At 39.6% G+C, this 24,296-nt stretch overlaps 1 protein-coding gene across 1 annotated transcript in view; it reads right to left on the bottom strand.

The window, feature by feature from the left end:
• The window catches only part of rbfox1 (RNA binding fox-1 homolog 1), a 165,936-nt gene that overhangs the window by 41,967 nt on the left and 99,673 nt on the right, over positions 1 to 24,296 (bottom strand). Inside the window, exons 3-8 of the mRNA XM_062438004.1 lie at positions 18,807 to 18,953; positions 18,610 to 18,663; positions 15,563 to 15,655; positions 10,711 to 10,771; positions 9,708 to 9,761; positions 91 to 223 (exon numbers count right to left, since the gene is read on the bottom strand). Coding sequence (XP_062293988.1) covers positions 91 to 223; positions 9,708 to 9,761; positions 10,711 to 10,771; positions 15,563 to 15,655; positions 18,610 to 18,663; positions 18,807 to 18,953 — 542 coding nt within the window. The remainder of the gene's footprint in view (positions 1 to 90; positions 224 to 9,707; positions 9,762 to 10,710; positions 10,772 to 15,562; positions 15,656 to 18,609; positions 18,664 to 18,806; positions 18,954 to 24,296) is intronic.

The raw sequence follows: 24,296 nt of genomic DNA, 5'->3' as shown, positions 1-24,296 counted from the left end.
TTGAGCACAGAGATTTAGGACTTGCCATTGGATAACGAAGAGAGAAAAGGAGATACCAAAGAGTAAAAATAAGACAGAAAGGATACTCACCCTCCGTAAGCTGGGATGTGGGGAGGTGGAGCAGCCGCCCTGAATGTGTTGTATACGGTTCGTCCTCGACCTCGTAGGTGGGCACCTCTGTATGCTGCTGCTGCACTGGCTGCTGGGTAGGGAAAACCTGGTACTAGACACAGAACAGCAAATGATGCATACCTGCCCTGATGTCACAACCCCCCCTGACCCCACACCAGCAGGCTATTGAGGTAATGCATGGTATAGCACAAATAACTGTACACTTGTAGTTGACATCTGCATTTGAATCCTGGAAAGAATGTCTAAAATGTTATCCAATTTCCAGTTGTGGAAAAAAATGTGATGAGAAAAAAAGAAAGAATAAAGAGTGCGAGTGGCAGTGGAGTGGAGCTATTGCAGCAGTATTGTTATGAATTTATCATTAATCTTAATAGGGGACGACTGACACAAAGCTTAATTTTAGAGCTGGGGTGAGTGTAGGTTGAGAAGGAGATTGAGGTGCCATTTCCAACCCTAATTATACATCTCTTCAAAAAGGAGATCTAATAAAATGCTAATAGAAACAGTGAATCATTCATTGACCTGATGAAAAATGGAAGGTTTAAGCCACAGGATAAGAGTTCCTCAAAGAGAGACAAGGAGAGGAGTAAGGCTGGTAATTGTTCCTATTCATCTTTTGTCACCTTGATTTTATAACCCAGTGGCCTGGCAGCCCTTAAAGTCACACTGATGACTCCCTCCAATACTGCCCTACTTTGCCATTGATACAGGCTAAAATGAAAAGGAGTGGTTGGCATATGCAGAACAATTTGGAGTCATTAGAACCTGTATAACACCTGGATTAGCAGCCCTTACTTTTTGGAACAAAAGAATCAAAAAGGGTTTATCCATTTTTACTATAGATGAGTTAATAAAAGAGGTGTTTTTAAGTCATGTCTTGAGCCCTTAGGGTGAGTCACAAGGTTTTATAAGAAAATTGCGAGTCAAGATACACATCAGAATACTGACCAACATTTTTTTGTCTAAAGGTCAGATGAAAACTGAAGAGATGTGTGGTAAAATGTTTGGCCATCAATCTCTAACTGCTGCTTACATGTCTGCAGGACCAACCAATCAAAATGTTTAATTAAATTATGCATATACACTGGCCGGAATGACATTTAAAAAACGATAACAACAACAGCAACTTACTAATGTATACACACAAACTAAATGATGGAGGCGGAATGAAAAAGAAGTTGGTGGGCAAAGAAGAAAAGCTTTCTTGTTTTGCTGCATCTTCAGACATCAGAGATGCAGATGAATGATGCAAGCTGTAATGTTGCTTTAATATATTTTTCTATTTACATGGCAGGATTATATTTCACCACATATTGGTGACTGATAGCCTAAAATTGATATTGTACAGTATATTTATTAAAGCCATTTCTTACAGTGTGACTTGCAATAAAAGATGACAGGCACCCGCACGCTATTATTTTTGTACCACATTAGCGCGCAGTGAGACTTATCTGAGCCGCGGTGGGACTCTTGCAACAACACACTATATTTAGAACAGAACATATTAATCTGAGCAAACAAAAATGTGTCTTGTTGGTCGCAACTCTGTCTGCACGCTCAAACTCTGCTCTGTGTGATGACCTGCACGCTCGCTCACAGTGTCTCTGCTCACTCAAAACTTGTGTGCTCAACTCTGTCTACACACTCACTTGTGTTGGCACAGTGTCGGCACAGTGTCTGTGAATGAACCACAAAACCAGCCAGTCACAGATATCACATGGAATTGTGATTTGACACAACACCTCCCACTTGGCCTGAACTGACCTCTCAGGGCGTTTTGGTCAGCCAGCCAGATGACATCGCCAATGGCCATGTTTCTGTGTGCCACTTGGTCCTGACAAACAAGTTTGGTCCTACTAACTGGCTCCATTTCCTCCAGAACTGGTCAACTTCTGTTTTGATGGCTCTTAACCTCTTGTAAGGGCAGCCTTCAAAGTCAAAGGTCCCTGGATCTCCTCTGAGTCCAGTTCTTCCAAGCAGAAGTGAATTCGGGCTGATGTGCTCTACACAGTCCTCCCGGTTCTGATTTCTGGCATCTACGGGTCGTTCATTGGCGAGGTTGGAAGCCATGTAAAAGAAGGTTTGAAACTCACTCAATCACCTCCCAGATTGTGCAAAGCCTGCTTCAGAGTGCCAACAGCAGCTTCAGCGGCTCCATTCCTGTGAGGCGAATCTGCTGGATGGATTTTCCAACTCCATTCTGTGGCGTGCTTGGAGGCTCCAGAAACATGTAGAGCTCTTTGAGGGCAGGTCTGGCTCCGACAAAGTTCTTTTCAGGATTTGACCAGTTTCCTTGGATGCCCTCTCAGTGCTTTGAATTGTTGGTAGGCCAACAGGAAGCTTTCAGCTGACTGGTCACTGACGAGGTCTGTGTGCATAGCTCTGGACACCATGCAGCAGAAGACAACTCCCTATACTTTGAGCTCAACCTTTTTTCTCACCTCATCCTTCACTTCGTAAGTTCCAAATAAGTCCACTGTTGTGTGCTCAATGGATTGGCTGGTGTTATTATCCACTTTGTGTCAGATCTCCACACCCAGGCAATGACTCTGGTCAGCTTGGTCAATCTGCTGAACTTGCTGATGTCAAGGATTTTTTCCACTGCAGAACCAGCAGGTGGTCTCCGGGCTTGGATTTGGTGTTCTTCTCCACTAGGACTGCTTTGCAAGTCCTTGCTTTGGTCAGTTTTGACTTGAGCAGAGACTGGAGACATTGGAATTGCAGTGGCAGATGGGGTATGTTGGTTTATTTGCTGCTGTGAAAGACTTCTTTTGGAGCTTGTCTATGCCTTCTTTGGCATACGCAGCGACTTCTTTGGCTGACTTTGTCGGCCATTCTTCCATAGGTTGTTTCAGAAACTCTGGTCCATTTTGCCACACAGAGTCCTCTTTGAGGACTTCTGGGGTTGCTCCTCTTGTTATGAGGTCAGCAATGTTCTGGTCACCTGGAATCCACTTCCAGTCTTCAACAGATGTGGACTTCTGGATCTCTCCAACTCTGTTTGCGAAGAAGGTCTGGTTCCCGTAGCTGTCTCTTTGGTTTGCTCCCAGCACGGTTTGACTGTCCAGCAGATGGAGCCAACGTTCAACTTGCATTCGACTGTGCTTCTCGATGTATCTTCTGAGTCTTGCAGCGAAAACAGCACCACAGACCTCAGCCTTCACTGGCTCTCCCTTTTGGTCGAGTGGTGTGAGCTTTGCTTTTGACTCAACAAGTCGGACTTGGACGCCTTGCTCGGTCTCCCATCTGAAGTACGCCACAGCTCCATAGCTCTGGTCACTTCCATCAGAGAATGTTATTCCCCAGGGTCTTTCAATCCTATTGACTTGTGTGAGGCTTCTGTGGAAGGTGGTTTGGTTGAGGCGTGTGTATTCCTCAAACAGGTGGATGGCTTCTTCTCTCAGTCTCTCAGACAGAGGTTTGTCCCATGTGTCTCGGGTCAGAGTTTTGCCTCCAGCTTCTTGAAAAGCTTTTCTGACTAGAATGGCTCCTTTTTGTTTGGCAGGTGTTACAAGGCCTATTGGGTCATACAAGCTAGCTACTTGGCTAAGCAGTTGTCTTCTAGTCAGTGGGTTTGGAGTTTTCTCTCACCTCTTCTCCGAGGAGATTTTGGCTGATTCTCATCTTTTTTCTTCTCTTTGAGAAGTTAATCGAGGTCATGAGGTACAGTTTGTCTGATACAACAAGGTAGCTGACTTCAAGGGCTTTGTTGACTCATTCTCTCATTTGGTTGGGGAGAATGAAGACTTGATCTGACGATGTTGGATGTTCTGACACATGTTTCTGCCTCCCACTTTGGCCTGACCGGACCCACGGCTTAAAGAAGAATCCACCAGCCTTCAGGATTTCTTCGACTGTTTTGGTGGTTTTGTCCAGTTTTTTCAGGTCATTGTGGGATGTCAGAATGTCATCTACATAGGAATCCTCTTCAAGGATCCTACGCTCCCTTCTCCAGGTGAGTGAACATGGGCAGTTTTGCTGTCTCTCTCATGGCCAGTTGTGTGATGCACCCTGTTGGTCGATCGCCAATGTTGACTCTGGTGAAGGCATACTCTTCAATTTCTCCATCTTCACCGTCTTTCCAGAGAAATCTGTGGAGGTGCATCTCCAGGTCTTCTAGCCATACAGAATTGTACATTTTCTTGATGTCGCCCAGGGCAGAATGGACTCCTCTTCTGAACCTGAGTAGCACTGCTCGGATGGTATAGGACATCAGGCCCTTTCAGAAGGAGGTCATTCATGCTAAGCCCTTTAAACTTCTGGCTGCTGTTCCATACCAGTCGCACAGGTGTTGTGACCGAGTGTGGGTTTGGTTGAACCAAGTGCCTGACGTACCATACTGGGCCTTTCCAGTCGTCAATGGTCTCTTTGGTGAGTTTCTTTGCTGCTTTTCTTTCCACCATCCCATGGACTTGAGCTGTGTATGCCACATGCCACTCTGGTTCTTTCTTGAGCTGTCTCTCTGTTCTCAGAAAAGTGGCCTACACTGCACTCCTGTTGGTGGGCAGGGAACTTGGATCTTCGATCCAGGGGTATCTTGTGTCCCAGTAAGGCTCATGACTGTGAGCATCTGCTTTCCCATAGGTGAGGCCTTGTCTGATCATCTCCAGCTCTCTTTCCTCACTCAGAGTCATGTCTTTGCTTCCTGGTTGACAGTTACCGCACCGGCATCCTCCACACTGGAGTTCGCTGGCTGCTCTGATGCTGTCCCATTTCCACCAGTCTAGGAACCCTCTGAAACCAAAAGCAATTGTGCTTTTGGTTTCAGCTTTGAATTCTTGCATCTCAGCAATTTCTTGATACTTCACTGCTGTGGTTCTCACCGATCGAGCAAAGTGAGTCTCAGAATTGTGCAGAGCCATGTCCACTACTTCGCAGAGGTCAGGATGTGCTCCGCCAACAGTCTTTCCTAATGGGCTTTCCCAAAGGACAAGATCTCCTACTACCCTTTACTCTTTGTGGAGCGAATCTTCCTTCATGGTGGCTGATGAGAAGCTCAATGTGCTCTGGTCTGTGAATGTCTTCCAGGTTGGTGTCGGGGAAGAACTTCTTGAGTTATGAGCTCTCTCCGTGCCTCTAGGTGTCTTGACTCTCACCTTGGCTAAGTACCTTTTGGTCTTTACCTTTATGGCCATGCCTCCGACTCCATGGACGACAAGCGTGATCTTTTCACTTCGTAGATTCAGTCTTCTGGCAGCTCTGTGAGTGATGTAGTTGGTATCTGATGCCAAGTCAATGAGAGTTCCAATTTTCTGTCCTGCATTGGCAGTAACTTTCAGAAGCATAAGAATAACTGGTAACTCATATGTGTTTGAGTACATCAGATAGTTTCTTTCCAGTGCAATGTGATTTTGCAGCCATGTTGGTGTAAGCTTTCCTGAATTTTTCTGCCATGTCTGGGGTGAGCTCAGATATTAATATCTCTTGCTCCTCTGTGAGTGTTTGCCTTCTGGTGCTGGGTTTTCCCACTTTCTCAGATTCTCTCCTTTTGACATCTCGTTTCAGACAAATAAAGAAATGGTGGTCTGAGGAGCTTCCTCTCTTGCAGTCTCTGTTCCTGCACAGATAAGTGTCCGTACATTCATTGTCTTCTGCATGACATACGAGACATCTTTTGCATGCTCCCAGCTTTTCAACAGCATTTAGCTTCTCGCCAGGCTTTAGTTCTTTTCACGATGCCTTTCTTACGGACAACACATTCTCCTTTCCTTGTGGAGGCATACTTATTCTCTGGGTAAGTAGGTTTCTTTTCAGCGTTTTCACTTACACCCAGTTGATCTAGTTGTTCTATAATTTCCTCTTGAGTCTTTAAGAATGTAAGAAGGCTGTTGAAGTGACTGTCTGGTGTGTTTCTTGGATTGACCATGAATGTGAGCCAGTCTTTCTTCATGTTGTCTGGCAGTTTGCTCTCTATGGATTTGACCATCAGGGGATTCTTGATGGCTCCGGTGTTTGCAAGCTTGGTGGGGTCATTCAGGGCCTTTTCTACAGTTTGGATTAAGTCAATTACTTTCCATGGCTGGTGTGACTTCTAAGGAGGGATTTTCTCCAGGTCCTCAATTATTTCCAAGGCAATTGTCGACTTGTTTCCATACCTGTTTGCAAGTACTCTAAACATGTCTTCAGCACTGTTGTATGTTGACAGGTGCAGGTCTCTGCATATTCTCTCATCGACACTGTCAAGGAGTTGGAACTTCTTTACTTCTACTGAACCAGTCGGCTCCCCCTGCCTTTGCAGGTTCTCCCAGTCTCTCTTCCATTTATGGAAATTCCTCTTGAATCCAGTAAATTTGGGTAGACTGGTTGGCTTTATTCTCACCACTGGTTGGGGAACTGGCATAGGTTGAGGCTCTCTTCCTCCTCTGCAATTCTTTGTGCGATGAGGAATTCTGTTCTCCTGGCTTTGAGGTTGTTACCGAGTGCTCTCAGGTCCTTTACTCTGCCTTTCAGACGTGCTGTCTGATCATGTGGGATCCACTTTTCCCAGTCTTTAGGGCTTCTGCATCTTGGACAAGCCTCTTTGCTCCTTTCAGCTGCAGTTCATAGCTGTCTCTATAGATAGCAGTGATGGGCATTGCATGAGCTCCTTCACAGGCTGTTCCTGCTTCTTGGATTGCAGAGTTTACCTCATCTTCACCATATCTTGGCCAGAGGTTCGATTGGACTGCTTTCCGGACTTCATCCAGTTTTGCATCACACTCTGTTATTGTCTTTTCGAGCATATCTTGCTGGTGCTTGTCAAGCTTGACTTCTTCACCCTCATCGGTTCCAGCTTCAATGTCTGCCAGTAGGCCAGCCCTGTATTCATCATTTTTATGACTGACATTCCTTGCCATGGAGGTGAGCTTGCTGAATTCCTCTAGTAGTTCCCGTTGGATCATGCCATCTGCAGCTCTGCTCAGGTAGTTCGCTTGCTTGGTGAAGGCAGTTTTAGTTAAGGTCCTCTCTTGCTTCAGTTGCTTGATTGTTTTCCCAGGGGTTTTCTTCGCCATGGTGAAGAATTTCCAGTCAATTCTTTCTTCGGGTCAACAGCTTGCTTGACTTCAGGCCTTTGATCCTTGTCTTCACTGCCACGCTGGTTATCAACTGTCAAGTTCTGTGTGTTTTCTTTGCCCAAACTTGAAAAACGGCTTGATCAATTCTTGAAGGATGCAAAGGACAACTCAATTTTTCTTATTTTTTGATATTAGTTTATTAGTATTAGTTAGTTTTTAGGTTCATTTACAGACACTGTGCCAACGCCAGTGAACGTTCATGCAGAGTTGAGCACACAAGAAGTGTTGAGTGAGCAGAGACGCTGTGAGCGAGCGTGCGGGTCATCACACAGAGCAGAGGTTGAGCGTGCAGACAGAGTTGCGACCAACAAGACACATTTTTGTTTGCTCAGATTAATATTTTCTGTTCAAAATATAAAGTGTGTTGTTGCAAGAGTCCCACTGCGGCTCAGATAAGTCTCACTGCGCGCTAATGTGGTACAAAAATAATGCCATATTAACGCCATATCACATAAATGTATCTTATTGCAAATATGGCCTCCTATGACAATACCATGCTTGAATTCACTGACCTATTCTTTCACAAATATTTGTAGATGCAGACTACATGGCTAAGTGCTTGATTTTTTGCACCAGCGGCAATGAGTCTGAATTAGTAATCTGGTATGAAAGTAACACAGAATGAAAGTCACAAAGCAATTTTCTCTGAGCCTATAAATATTTGATATATCTAACTGAGTCAGCACATACAGCACACAACATTTACCAGAACTGTTTTACCCGTAAAGCTGTTTTAGACCATGGTAAGGAAATTCAATCAAGCAGTAAATATTTTTGAATGAATGAAGTTGTGTTAATTGCTTCATGTGTCATAGTCTTCATCATTTGACAGATTGTTTAGTACTTTAACACATCCTGAATTGTGCCATGTTAGTGTAGGAGGAAGTCAGGTGTGTGTTACAGCAGGCTATAGTCCAATCAAACCACTGCACCTACAGTTTCCTGGGACAAGGACGAAGAATGTCTTGTGTGAGGAGACACTGAGCTTATCCTTGTCTGGAGAAGTGTGGGTGCAGTGTGTCTTTGTCTCAACTGGTCCCACAAGGCATGTGCTGAGGGTGCAGAGCACTATATCTGTCACAACAGTGACAATGATTAAAAAAAAAATGTATGTTCAAGAGAATATATATTTATGTTACAATACAGCAAATGCAACAATCATTTTTATTACTACATTTTATTTCAAAGTTATACTGCTCATATTGTTAGTGTTACTATTACTGTTTGATGAAATGAACATTAAATTTATAGTTTGTATTAAGATAAAGGACATAATATGTTTGTAATTCCATATTAACCAGGACATTTCAAGTTTGTATCGTTATGTTACTTTTGACCCGCCTGTGTGTTATTTTCATCTTGACTGACGAAGTCAAAAGTAACAATGCAATTCAAAGTGTTGATGGAAGTTGATCACGAAAAGTAGTAGTAGTTGCTGTCTATAACATTATCTTTTACTTTCATATTGGCTCTCCCCTATTATCATCTATTAGCTAAGCTGCTATCTCAAGACCCACTCCTAGTAAGGACTTCTGCTGAAATTGGAAATGGGTCAATAGTTATCAAGACTATGAGAAGCATGGTGTAAATATAAATGTATACATTAAATATGAGAGTGTTTTTAATTCTGACACAGTCTTGACAGTTGACCAAGAAATTATGTGTTCATTTAATTCTACCACAGTGCATTGTGATTCTTAAGCTGTTGCTATCAAAACATCTGAATCAATTAAGACATACATGCAGGTCCTGGCCTCTACCTTGTATGCCCGAAATCATGACTTAGAAATAACTTAATAGCAGAAATAGTAGAAAACAAGAAGCCTGGTAAGATTGTACACAATTTGCACGTGTACACACACCTTAATGGTATTTTGGGTACTTGAAAGGTGAGACAAAGGTAAATCAATACAAAGCCATTTAGTAATTAAAAGAACGTGGGGGTGAATTAGGCAAACAACTGTCTGGAGAAATTGAAAATATTGATTTTAATTTACAAAATGTATTTCATACCTTTTAATGTCCTTGCAGAAATGGACAATTAGGTTTCCTTCTCTCTTGTCCTTTCCTTTCCTTCAATCCTTTTCTCCTCTGCTACATTCTTATATCTGTCTTTGTTCCTCTTATCACAAAATCCAGGTATTTTTCACCTTAATGGCCATGGTTAATGACAGAGTGGGGGTTGGGGGTTGGGGGAGGTAAATGCAGGGATGGCCAAGATTGAAGGTGGCCTGTGGGTGATATTGGGGGTTGCAGAATATGTTTGTTTTGCAGCAGAGATGACAGTCTCTTGTTGTGTTTTTGCGACTCAGCATAGTTCTCAGTCTATAAACAGACTTTGCCTGGTTGCATGTTGCTTGGAAGGAAAGCAGAGGAGGGAGAGGTGACAGAGGTTAAAATGAGATGGATGGGAAGGACAAAATGAAGACGTCGAAGAAACTAAAGAACAAAAAGAAAAAAGGAGGAGGAAGATAACGACAAAGGAGATGGTGACAGATGGAGAAGGGCATGTCCTCCTACCTGCATAGAATTCTGGGCTATAGACAGCGCTGACCACTGGATTTAACTTCCAGCCTGTAAAAAGACAGACAGCAAAACATAGAAAGAGACAGAGAGGGAGGGGGAGAGACAAAACAGGGAACAGTGTTTTGTGGTTAGTTTAAATGACATGTATATGTTCTGAGAACAGTAAGGTCACATGAAATTTTAATGACAAAACAAAACAAAACCTTTGTATTTTTAACCCTTCTTGTGACACTGAGCACATATAGTATTTTGAACAGCTATATAAGTCCAGGCAAGTCAGAGCAATTGGTTATAAGAGGATACACCAGTGTATAATATACACGAGTTGGATGGCTTGTGAGACAGTTAAAAAAACAAAAAACCCATCAACATTTACTCCCTACTTTGGTTTAATTTTCAATTCAAAACAAGAGTCTGTGGTCATGCTAGCAGCTCTGTAAGTCCGTACTTAGTCACAGCAATGCCTTGAGCTAAATGCTAATGCTAGCATGGCAACACAATCTCATTGACAACGCTAATATGCTAATGTTTAGCAGATATGATGCTTATCATATACCACCATGTACATACAGTTTCACCATATTAGTTTAACGTGTTAGCATGCTAAAATGTAATTGGCACTAAACACAGTGTTCAGCTGGAGCTGAATGTAATTTATTTTACAGATATTAGGTCAAAAAACAAAGTATCCCATACATTATAATGTTGTACTAGATTAAATGTTAAATGATCTATCCAAACTACAAAACTCTGCTCAGTTGTTTTTCCAAGGAATACATCAACAGATCTATTGTGTGAGGGGTCAACCAGGTCACAGTATTCATATCCAAGTTTTAAAAATGTCCTTTCAGAAAACTTTGGGTGATGCCACTGATGCTATATTCACCTACATTTCTGCAGGAATAGGGACAGTATACCTCTCCAACCCCAACCCTACTCCCTGGAAGCTACCTTTCATGTTCAATGCATGCATTAATCAACACAGGCTTGGACTTACCATTTGCATAGGGGTTGACAGTCTTCTTATTTGTCATTACTCGGGCAGTTGCATTGTTGACCTACAGCAGGTAAAGAGACAGCTCCATGAGTTATGAGAGTTATACATTAGTAATAAGTGATGTACTTGTTAGAGTAAATCTGCATGCATGGTCTCCTAATGTAGTAAACAAAGGAAATGTTCCAAAACAGAGGCAGTACACTGTATCATGACAAACACCCATGTCAATTGTGTGTTTTTCAATATTGCATTCAGAAACACTGAAAAAAACATCCAAAACAAATCGGTTGTCTTTCTCATTTGCACATTTTCTACTTTATGACGTTTTCCAGCATGCTCTCCCCAATTACAGTGACATTTCAATAAACATATACAGACAAAAGTAAAGAAACAACAGATGCACTTGGCAAAATTATGTTTAGTAAATGTATAGATGCATGCGGTGGGGAGAAGGAGGAGAAAAAAATAGACAAAGAAAATGTCATTTAAAGGCAAAGGATAATATAATATGTTGGGAGCATTATGCAACATCCAGTCCAACCTTAAAATGTGAGAAAAACTGTTGTGACGAAAGCAACACAAAGCATTCACATTCGGACAACAGCCTCTCTAATTCATTGCAAGAATAATTATTGAGAAAAAAAGAAAACGAAAATATATGTACTGAAATTAACCAACCAAGTCAATCAACCAATCAAATCATTCCAAATTCAAACAACGGCTAACAGGATACATAAAAATAAGGGTGCATTGACTTCCAAAATAAAATAAAATAAATTAATAAACGGGTATCCAACAATCTCAGATAGATGTGCAAACGAATTCATATCTCAGTCAGTATCGCTCGCACACGCAGCTTCAGGAGAACACTTAGTGAATGGTCACGCACGCCGACACGCAATAAAATATGTATGTCAATATACAGCATCAACTCAACCACAATTCAAAAAGAAATGTCACGTGAGTTTTAGCGTTGAAAACGTTCCAAAGAGAGAGGAAGAGAGAGAGGAAATGCTGGCAGAATGGCTTGCTCGCCCACACTTACCATTCCCAAACCTTTTGGCCCCGCCCACTTGTTTGTGTACTGTTACCGTTGTAACTGTGTTGGATGGGGCCCTAAACAAGCTATCGTTGGAAGGATGGTGGGGGGAGGAGGGGATGAGAAAGGAATAAGCAGCATCTTACTCAGGTGGCCAAGAAAACTTTGCAATCATTCCACTGCACAAACTCTCTCTTTCAGCTCTCTCAATACAAGCAGTTAGCCAGTTTCTTAAAGCATAACTCAGGCCATTTTGTCCTGTATTCATTCATCATATTGGTTGATTTGGACCAAAAATGTCTCAAATTATTTACCACGTTATTACTACATGACAAAGCCTGTGTAGGCAGGAGGTCGAGTTGAATGGATTGGTCAACAAAATATTGCAGTTTGTTTCCTGCTTGCAATGATGAAACAACATTATTGTTTGTTTGTTTTTTAACCAGGACTATGCTCATCCCCTAATCTTAAGCATGTGGTAACTAAGTGTGATTACAAAGGTCCCCTAACAAAGTACACCCAAACCATGATCTGTCCCTAACGCTGACCGAGTCATGTTTGTGCCAAACCTAACCAGACCTTAACCATAGTGCTATCACATCATGTCATTGATTTATTATTGAGCCTTGTACCAGTTTTGTAAGGTTCTGACAAATGGTCAGATCAGTCAAAGTGGCTCTATCTTTCTAAAGGGCAGTATATATGAACAATTTTCCACTTCCTTAACTAGCCACACTGCTTTCTGTGCTTTGCTACATTATCACAACTGAAAAGGGATTACACCTTACATGTTGAAAAAATAATGCTGCATTTGAATGGTTTTGTATCTGAGATTTCTAGTCTGGAAGCTGAGGGTGCAACAACAACCAAAAAAGAAGGCTACAAGGCTTCTCCCTATTTTACTTCCAAAGAGAGGATTTGGCCACAGAACTTTTTTATAGTAATTTGAACTGATTTCGCTAACAATCCATTTCCACCTGGTATTGGTGAAAGGCAGAAATGGGTTGTAAATGCACGAATAGCCAGAGATAAGAGTTGAGACTCAGATCAGGGATTTGGTAAATGATGTTGGATAAGCTAGAGTTTAGAAGGTCAACAAACAACATGATCAAAAAAGGAAACATAGTGGTGCATAGATTCCAGAGATGAAATTATTTACAACCTGCGTCTTAATATAAAGGTGTGAGTGCTTTTGTTCATGTGCAGTGAATCATGTTTCTACATTCTGTACACATGAATCATTCTGTACACTGTCTTGTTCTCAAGACAAACAAGTGACACAGGTACAGTTGTGTGTATTTGGTGGTGCAGTATGTGAGAAGGAAAGGAAAAGATAAGATAGTAGACCTTGGACTAAATAAGGTCTACATAAATACCCAAAATAATGTTTAGTGCTGCCAAAAGAGAAGACATTTGATCAACTGCAAAAACTTTTGCTCTGCAGCATCTGAATAGATGGTGGTGCAGTGGGTAAGGAAAAAAGGGCTTGCTGAGCTGAGCTCCCAGAGCCACAAGATAAACAGTAAGTTGTTAGAAGGAGTAGTGTTGAGGGAAGAAAAAAAGACCAGCATGTAGGACATGCATGAGAGAGCTGTTAACAACTACTCACACTAGATGTTGATAGGATTGTTCCATTGATTTGATGGAACAGAAGAAACAAAGGACCAATGTGGTCCATGTGTCAGACTGAAAAAAGAGCAGAGGCCAAGATGCAAGCAGGGTGACGGTGTTATCATGTGGATTGTTTGTATCTTGCGAACCATAGATGCTTTCATCAATGTATTTGCAAGGTTATGGAGAGAGAAACGAAGATAATAAGTTGAGGCAGTAGGCCTATGGGGTGAGGTTGAACATGTTACCTGTGCTGACCAACAAGGCTTCTTGGGCCCTCAGAATGGTTGGTGATGGCAAATTGTTTTTAGAGCCTAAAGGCCTTGAGATGATGCTGTTGTTGGCTTGTAAAGACCATTGTGTGATTATAGAGTATCTGATATCCAAATATCACATACTTTATAATCATAATCTGACTTGTCTTGACTCGAATATTACTAGAAATGATCTAGTATCCTGGAAATGAGATGCTTTCAGCAGGGACTTCTGTTGTTGTTGATTATTAAGTATAGAGGATAGAAACCACAAAGTGACATGGAAGTTAAAATGTGGAAGAAGGTATGATTGAAACTTTGGCTGGTTTTTGTTAGCTACACAAATACAGCAGGAGAAGAGTCGCCATCCCAAGTGAAGAATCATGGGGTCATGTTAACAAGTACGAGCAAGATGGAACACAAGATTGACTGACTGATTGGTATAGCATCCATTTTAATGTAGACACTGAATCAGACTGACATAGTGAAAAGAGAGCTGAGCGTGAAAGCAACCCAAGACTGACCCTCAGACATTGAGGGAGGAACTCAGACACCTGGCAGGAGATCAGCATAGAACATCATTCCTTGACATCAAGAGAAGTCGGTGGAGGTGGTTTGGCACTCTGTTTAGGATTCCTCCTGGCCTTCCTTGCTTTCTGTGGAGGTATTGTGAGGATGTTCAGAACACCCTGTAAGCTACTAGATATCCCATCTGATCTAGACATGCCTCAGGATCCCCCCAGAAGGTGCTGGGGGAAGGTGCTAGAAAGAAGCATGTCTGAGCTACCTTGTTTAGCCAACTGCAACAGAGACCAGGATAAGTGATGAAAAAAAGGTTGGATGGGCAGATGTAGGAAACTTGCTGTGTTGCCAGGATAGTAGAACCTTTGTCAGGGTACAACCATAGTAATCAATTATTATTAATCTATTTGTAGGTACAACAGGTTTATATATTGCCTGTTATGAAGAGTCAACAATAGAAAAATGCAATAGATGGTACTGAACCCAAAAGCGGTCGAAAAAGCCTCAACCTGTGATTGTTGGGCCAATTCTGCCTAACCATCAGAGACTTATATGATTCCCATTCTAGCTGCAGCCCATATGGTAAAGTCCACATTGTCCACGTTTCAGTACAGACTCAACAGTATGGTCGACAGTTAGAAAAAAATATATTATGGACTGTTGGGTGTTTTATGTTCTTGTACACAAGTCACAATTCAAGAAATTAAAATCATTATGTTGAAACTTGAGTGAAAAATGGACAGAGTTATGCTTCAAGCTTGGTGTAGTCTAGCTGCTATTTCTGAATGGACACAAGTAATTGAAATAGCACTTATGTAAGGTCATGCTACTGAATCAGGTTAGTTGTGAACCTTGCATTTTGCTCTTCAGGTGTCCTCAAATTACTATGTACTTTTCTGTCCATGGATAAGCAAGAATTGAGGTCTTTTTTTATTGGGGGAAAGCTCTTTTCTTCATAAAGATAAGAACACCTTTGCTTTTGAACATTTATGACCAAAATCCAAAGTAATCTTTTCACCTTTCTAAACACAAATATGTCTAGCTATAATACCTGCATAGTTTGTTGTTTTTCACTATTAAACATTTGGTGAGGCCAAACGTCAATACAAAATTAAGTCCAACAGAAAAAAGTAACAGAAAAATAAACAAACAAAATATAAAACAAGCAAAGTCTCTCACACACAGTAATGTTAGGCTACTTATATGTCAACATTTATTTGTGTTTGGGTCAAGGAAAGGAACATAGTGAGGCTTTGATGATTTGACAATTTGATGTAATTGGAAAGACAGCAAGATGGAATGTGATGGTACGCTGTCAAACGCTCACATACACAAACACATAAATACACAAACACACACATACACACACATAAAAAAGAGGACAGGGAGAAGGAAGAAGTTGAAAGAAACATTTGAGAACATGCACCTCTATTTTACGGCCTTCTACCACGGTGCCGTGTAATTTCTCTCTGGCCCTGTCGGCGTCCACACTATGTTCGAATGTTACGAACCCGAAACCCTGCATGCAGGACGGAAAGAGGCAAGAACAACATGCAGATTATTTTGTACATATTATTCTCAACATTACAGTAAGCAACAGCTTTCCATAGGAGCACAGTAGACAAAGCAAGCAAACAAACAAACAAACAAAAAACATTTACTACTTTTGATTTAATATCCAATATCAATCCCTATCCAATATTATTACACAGGTCATAACACAGGTCAAGAAAAAAATCATTAATGAGAAGGAACTGACATCATCAACAGCTGTTTGCATGCCAAGCTTTCCATTGTAGTTTGGCACATATGCAATTGTTCAAATGATTTTCAGGGTGTACAGTCAACTTGCAGAAATGTGCACATAACAATTACATAATGTGTTCCCTTGCAGCTATTGGGAAACTTAATTTGCACTTTAATAGTAGCAGACATACTACTCATTCATAACAATTAGTTATTGACAGAGAGAAGTGGACCAGAGCAGACTTCTTATTTTTAATTTGTGAATGTTGATTTGGGCTGCTGAAATTTAAGTTAGTGAGTTGAAAAACTCAAATGCAAACCGTGCTCATGGGTTTTAAATATGCACTTGAGGGCTACATATAAAATATCATGCTTAAAGATTTTGCTGTAATTTTGCATTCTTACCAGTTAGGTTATTTTCCTGTTTCAACACATTTTCCTAAATACTGTTAAGAGCAGGATAGAGTCTAAAGCAAGATTCAGGACCAGCTCCCTTAGATGTTGCAATTGGGAACAATGATTTTACTAACTTAATCCTAGCAAAAACTGAATTAATACCAAGCATCACTGAACTAAGATAGTGAGTTAAAAATGTTTTTGTGTTAACAAAATTGTAATATTGTTTGTATAAGTAATTATTCACAGCTGTTATTGAATTGATTGAATCGAATTTATTGAAAGCAGTCCACTGTTTTCTCTCATTCTTACTTACACCATCAGTAAATTCAGTTCTTAAGGGTTGATAATAATAATAATAATAATAATAATAATAATAATAACAACAACAACAACAACAACAACAATAATAATAATAATAATAATAATAATAATAATAATAATAATAATAATAATAATAATAATGACTGAAATAAAGTAATAAATGCCTGATGTTATAGCAGGGATTTCACAACTTTCATAGCATGTACTGTAGTTAGAAATACTTCATCTACTGCAATCTTGCAAGGCGGTTTGGCAAATACATCCCTCCGATGAAGTCATAAAAGAGGAAATTAAATCTACCAAAAGTATGGAAGGAAAATGAACTTCTTTTTGGCATGACATCAGCAATAAGAAAAGCAATAATAAGAAGCACATCAGCAGAAAAACTGAAAACAATCTTTCTAAACAGCTCAAAGGAATTTAAAAACCTTAAAAGGAACTTCATCTTTGAAACAACAATAGTCAAACAACAGTTAGGCTCAGGATGTCTGGTCGGAAGAGGAGAGGATGTTATAATATACCAGTATTTATCAACTATGACTCTAGTTTGGTAATGGGATAGAGAGGAGATATACTTCATTAACTTTGAACATGAATCTGCAACACCACTATCAATGTCAAAATCATATTGTCCCTCAATAATGTGAACAGTTTATCATTGTTATCAATCATGGGCCAAGTATTGTCCCAATTCTCTACATTTAGCCTTTATGGTCAAAAATGTGGCTCTTCTGCTTTGTTTATCCAACAATCCACAACCGTTTTTCATTTTACACATTTTCACTTTATAACATAGTGTTACTTTTTTTTTTACTATATTTTTTACAACTACTGTTTGTTTGTTTTACTTACTTGTTATTTATTTTTATTTATTCTTTTTATTGATGCTCTTCTTTTTTACTGTCTACTTGCTGCTGCTGCTAAATTTGCCCACCGTGGGACTAACAAAGGAATATCCTATCTTATCTTATTTAGATTTTGAATGTGAACATTTTATCAAAGCACTTAGCACTTTAGCACTCAAGCACTTTAGCACCTAAACACTTTAGCACTCAAGCACTTTATGGTCCCCCAAATTCTGGTTCTGTCAAGAGTAACACGGTTTTCTGCTTATTGTTTATCTGTCCGATTATTGGACTTTTTTTCCTCCTCTCTTTCTTTCTTTTTATTTTATTTTATTTTTTTCTATTTTTATTTTATTTTAAATGTATTGTATTTAACATCAACCTCCCCCCAGGGATTAAAGACGGAAATTAGCCACTGGCTATAATCTTGCGTATTTACATGTTAATGTTTTGATCAATATGCACTGTCCCTGTATTCTCAAATAAATAAATCTGCAAATCTAAAATAATGCCTACTTTTAAATTTGCTGCAATATTTTCAGAGTGACAAGACAGCAAGCAGGCAAAGTGATGCCAGATGGTCATTTCAGGATGTGGATATCCTTAGAGTAGATTTAAATCATAGGATGTAATACAGTAATCTGTATTTACAGGAGCACTGTGTTTATTTTGTCTACAGTAGATTTGTGAAAACTTGTGTAAAAGTTGATGAAGATGTAAACTATGAAAGTCAATCATCAAGGGGCCAAATACTTTAGCTGCAGTGCCAGATTTGGCCCATGGGCCACTATTTGCCTACCACTCACATATGGTGTATGATATTAACTTCAGTTTCACTGAAAATATACATTACAGTGATACAGTTGGACTGAAATGTATTCATCTGAGCCCAGCAGAATTAGTGTAGTCTGACTGTAAATTGGGAATTCAAATTCATAATTTGCATAATGTTTTGCTCAATTAATTGAAACACTTTAAAGGAACATTCTACTTTCCTGTGTTACTAAAAGTACATCATCTAATTTCACACACAAAGAAGCAGAACTGTGTCTAAATTTAAAGCAGAGTGTTGATTGATAGATATGTTATATTTAAACTGTTACTTTAAAAAACATTCAGAAAAACTGAAATTAGGGACATGCTTGGAAAAAGCATCACGTACCTTAGATCCACGCTCATTGAAGATGATTTCCACATCTAAGATTTTGCCAAATTGCTGTAAAAAGACAATAGTTAGTGATTGATTTTTAAATCTCTTGATGTATTTACTTCATAATGATAGTTAAAAATAGTTAAAAATGGACCTGACCTGTCTCAATTTTCACAAATGTCATTTTTGTCAGATATGGTTGTACTTACGCCAAACATTTGCCTGAGGTCTGGGTCTCTAAACCTGAAGGGGATGTTGGAGACATGAAGTCTCTTGGGTTGGGCCTTGCTGTCTGTGCTTTCAGATACACTCTGTGATGGTGGCTGACTGTCCGACTGGGAAGCTTCATCTGTCTGCTGGAAAACACAATAAAGGAGCCAAATAAAAGACGTACAAAGGCAATTCCAGTAGTTGTGAATGCTTGACATCTTTAGCATGAAACTCTGATGTTTGTTTGGTTGAAAAGAAACCATAGGTATATTTTCTGTTTATATGACATTTAAAACATCATCATGTAACGTCACCTTAACCAACCAACAGTAAACTTTCTCATTTGCAAACAGAACCCAAGGTCCCCTTATTAGCTTGTTCTGGGGCCTTGAACCAAATCTTGCTGTCTTTATGAGGGAAGGCTCAGTTGTCATGACATTGGCTCAGTTTGAAGTCAGCTCTGTTAATGATGTTCCTTCAGTTTTACTGCAGTTCCACAGCTGTTTGAATATATTTTTGAATATGTGAAGTTGATCTTGGTTTGATCAGTTCTTACATGAGTAAGTCACATTATGTGATAACACATGATCAGACCACAGGCCACTGATCCATAGAGCCCATGAATTAGGCAGAAGTGATTATAAATAGTGACTGAGATGTGAATTTTGATTGGGAAAGAGTTATTGCATATTATGGAGACATAATATGAAGACATAATAGATGCTCATGTACATATACGGTTCCAGCATCAGTCTGTGTTTGTCCCTTATCTCTCCGTGTGAGTGAGATCAATGGCTCTTAAATACGAGAGAGGACTCCACAGTCTCCTGTGTGTGTGTGTGTGTGTGTGTGTGTGTGTGTGTGTGTGTGTGTGTGTGTGTGTGTGTGTGTGTGTGTGTGTGAGTGTTACAATAACTTGTTTGTGTGGAGGAGGCACAGTGTGTGATATAAATGTGACATTATTATAGTGTTAATGTTTCCATTCTTTTTAGGTTGATTAAAAACAATATACTGGGCATGGAAACTGCCAGGGAACTTCTTTCTTTCTTTCTTTCTTTCTTTCTTTCTTTCTTTCTTTCTTTGTCTCTTGTTCACAAACAGTCCCAGGCTCAAACCCAGCTAAAAATACAGACTGCATAAGCGTGTATGTATGTGTGTGTGTGTTTGTGTGTGTGTGTTTGTGTGTGTGTGTGTGTGTGTGGGTGCGTGTGTGTGTGTGCGTGTGTTTGTGTGGGTGCGTGTGTGTGTGAGAGAGCTTGCAAAGAAGCTGCATAAGGCCAGCAGACTGCAAGTCTTCCAACACCTAGGTATACCGGCACATATGGAAAGAAATGCACACACATACACACACACACACACACACACACAGCAGGGACTGCTATCTGTGCAGAGCTTCTTGGTGGCAACATCCGACTACACTTACATTGAATAAATAAAACAAACAGGGAGACAAAACATCTCATCTCATCTCTTTTGGCACCAGAAACTGAGATGTGAAACAAGGCCAGGCTGAATGTAGAGTGTTTTTTGACACGTTGGAGATATCAAACAGAGATGACGGCTAACATCAGGTTCCCAGTGAAGGAAAGGATACGATAAAATGTAACCTGAAGAAACTATTTAGCTTATTGACTATGTTGGGGGGGGGGCGGGGGGGTATCTAACATTAGCTAATTTTTACCAAACAAGCACACAGCAGAGGCTGATGGGAATGTCTTCAGTTTTGCATATATTTGGTCATAAAACAATGTGTCCCATAGCTTTGGTCATTACTTTTATTATTTATGATATAACATCATACTCAACAAACAGCATTGGGCTATGCCACTTGCCTGCATCTATGAGTGTTGTGTGTTTTTGGAACGTGCAATGCCCAGTGGCAAGAGTAAAACAGACAGGAGAGTAACCAATGCATCAGCAATGGATCAAATGAAGCAACACTACTGGTAGATAGGAGCAGTTGGGTTCAGTCTGGTTGCATCTTAAAGACGCAGGTACGGGCTGATTTCAGATCTCGGTTTTAGGCTTGTGTGAGACACTGGGACAAGACTCCAGTAACCAAATCCAAGTTGAGCTGAAAGGTTCATTCTTGAGCTCGGAAACAGCAGCTTGAAAAATAGTCTGAACCCGAGGTCCAACTCACTGTCTGAAGTTTGTAATCATATATCACGGCCCTCCTCAGATTTTGGAGCTGCTCAGTTGTCATATAGGTCATATAGGTGATAGGACACGTGAATTAAACTAAACTAGTTATGTTAATTAGGTCAATTATGATGACGTAACATTATTTACCAAAAAACAGCATGTTTTACAACAATATGTATGGTATATAATAAAGAGGAATATTCCCATCTGACACTAGCAAACATCTTTGTACTGACACAGAGGATATGGTCTCCCCTCATGTACCTCATACAGGATGTGGATGAAGACTCGTGAAAACAGAAAGTGGGACTTTGTATTGAGAACATTTTGCTAAGTTCAAAGCTGCAATCAATCCTTGATCCTTGGTTGTTGGCATGGCTGTTACTGTGCAGATGCATTATAACACTAAAACTGACCACAAATACATTAATTCATAGAGAACATAAAAATGACTTTCTTATTACCTTTTCTGTCTGGTTTTTTGTCTGACACTTTGTCTCTCATCCCCATCTGTCAGTTTTGCTCTCTCTGCTGTTTCCCCTCTCTCTCTCTCTCTCTCTCTCTCTCTCTCTCTCTCTCTCTCTCTCTCTCTCTCTCTCTCTCTCTCTCTCTCTCTCTCTCTCTCTCTCTCTCTCTCTCTCTCTCTCTCTCTCTCTCTCTCTCTCTATCTCTCAGTACGCACTGTGGGGCTCACAGTGAGGGGAAAGGAGGTTGACGTCACTCTATAAACACTCCAACCAGATGAAGTCACTCTTAGTGGACGTACACACAGCACAAACACTGACATGACTGAGAGAGAGTCATTTTTTACCTCCAACTGCAGAAATGATAGAATAAGTCCATCCATTTACAGCCTTTTACAATTGGTTATATGCTTTTCCCTGTCCCAACTTCACTTCTTCTAAATACCCATGATGCAGTGGTATCCCACTTTTTTCATTACTTTGACAACAACATGCGCTTGGTGTGCAACATTTTTGCAAAAAGTTAGTACAACTCTCATTCAAAATCAACCACTACATATATCCACAGAATGCTATGAAGAATTCTAAAAGCCACTCTGAGGTTTGTACATTTATGGCCAAAACCTACATATTTTCATGAATGTAAAAAAAAATACAACCACTGTTATGGAATCCTAGAACCATCATCACTCATTTCAGGCTATATTTTATTCAACACATAAATAATAGAATGAGGTAAATAATTGAAATGGTTAATACAAAGCTTTGGACTTTTTCCTTTGCCAAAACAAATTTACAAAATCATATCTCACTACCATTCCACTAGTAGGGGATTAACAAGAATATTGAATCATCATCCAATCAGCTATTTATGCTATTTTTTCTTATTTTTCTTAGCGTACTTTATAGATAAAGTGGATTCCCAGATCATTTACATGCAGTTAAGTTATGGCTGAAAGATTAATCGTCAGAGTGCAATTTTCACATTACACATGCATTAGTTTTAATTAAACAGCAAAAGAAAAGAAAAGAAAAGAAAGAAACTGAAAATGCCATATTCCTCTGCACCATATTGAGGTTTGAAAGAATATTTGTATTTTGTTGTTCAAGATAAGCAACAGAGTAGTCAGACTTTATCCACATACACAACTCAACATTAGCTAGTTGAATCATATTATTATAACTGCATGAGTAGCTCATTAATATCGTCAATTTTGAATGACATCATTACATCTGACAATAATTGGGTCATTTTAATTATACATCTAATTTAGTGTTATTAAATGTAGAATCAATGAGTTTAAACGATAGACAATCATAATCACTGTATCTGTCAGAATATAGATATTTTCTAAACATTCAGCCTGAAGCTTAGAAACACTCAAGTCCATTCTTTGCTGCATCTATTGGTCAGTCTGTCTTTTACTGTGGTGCAATTGAAAAACAAGTGTGTTCCAGTTAGATACCAGTTTCTGTTAGATCACATAAGTATGTTTCACATAAGAAGACTAAATATGACAGCTGTTGTCAGTACCTCTGTCTGTGTTTTTGGTATTTTGGGGATGAAATTCAGTGTTGGGTCAAACAGCTGGGGCATGCAGGAGAGAAACACCCGGACATACAGAGAGTAGATGTGGCTAAAAGACAAGGAAAAGAAAAGAAAAATAAAGCAGTGAGAGGGAGGTTTGACGATGTGGGGGAAGAAATGCAGCAGACAGACAGACTGGGAGGGAGAACTGATGAGGTTTCCAGATGTATGCCTTCTTTTTCCTGCCAACAAGCTTTCTTTCTCTCACTCTTTCCTCTGGTAGAATTAATCGCATTAAAGAAATCTTCAAACAACACTCACAGCACCCAATACATAAAAAGACCTGTCTTTCTGATAAAGCCGATTATAAAGGTTTTTAAAGCAGAGCTGGAAATATGATTTTCTAGCTCTGAAACATACTGCAGATGACTGATTACCAGCTTTAAACTGTAACTTCTAACATACTGAAAAACTCAACAATGGGACTGTGGTGTTGAAGCTGAAATCAGGTTGTATCTGTCATTCTGTTAAGTTATCTGTTTTGAAATTTCATAACTTATTCTTTTTTATACATAATAAGGATGCTTCTTGATTCAGACTCAACATTTTGGTTAACTGTATAACAGCTGCTCTTCAGCTGATAACTGGCAAGATTGGATTTAAACTGGGCAGCTGCCCCTGCTTCACTGTGTGCCAGTTGATTTGTGGTGAGTGCAAATGTGTTTGGGAACACACTAAATCACAATATCAACAGAATCCACAAGGTCCTTAAATAATGTTCTGCTTGATAACAACTTGAGTTGTATTTTTGTAGTTATTTTCATTATTTGGCATGAGGTGCAATAACATCACTACAGTAAGGTCAGATCAGACAAGAAACACAAGCAGTCACATGCCAATCTGACAGGTTGTAAACAAGCCACTTTATCCTGATTATGGAAATGATTTATTTGGAAGTCAAACTGAGTGTGAGTGTACCCCTGTACCCCAGTACTCACACTATATATATATATATATATATATATATATATATATATATATATATATATATATATATATATATATATATATATATATTAATCATTATGATTTATAACATATTGCCAATAAAATAAAAGTAAATTGCAAGATTTTTATATCACTCAAATAGAACAACACACTTCTAATATTATAATATATATAATATATATTACAAATCCAGTGGTTCAGTGTTTCCCACAAAATTATGAGAGACTATGGTAGTTGGACCTCAGTCCAACCCTGTAGGGGGGGTCCGGCTCCCCCGGAAGAACATTTTGTCCATTTTTAAGTCAAATGCATCATTCTGGTGCACTCTGAAAACAACATGAAGA

This window comes from Scomber scombrus, chromosome 18, assembly GCF_963691925.1.
Source record: "Scomber scombrus chromosome 18, fScoSco1.1, whole genome shotgun sequence".
Classification (NCBI taxonomy): Eukaryota; Metazoa; Chordata; class Actinopteri; order Scombriformes; family Scombridae; genus Scomber; species Scomber scombrus.
The sequence above is the reverse complement of the archived record's forward strand: the minus strand, read 5'-3'. Positions and strand labels throughout refer to the sequence as shown.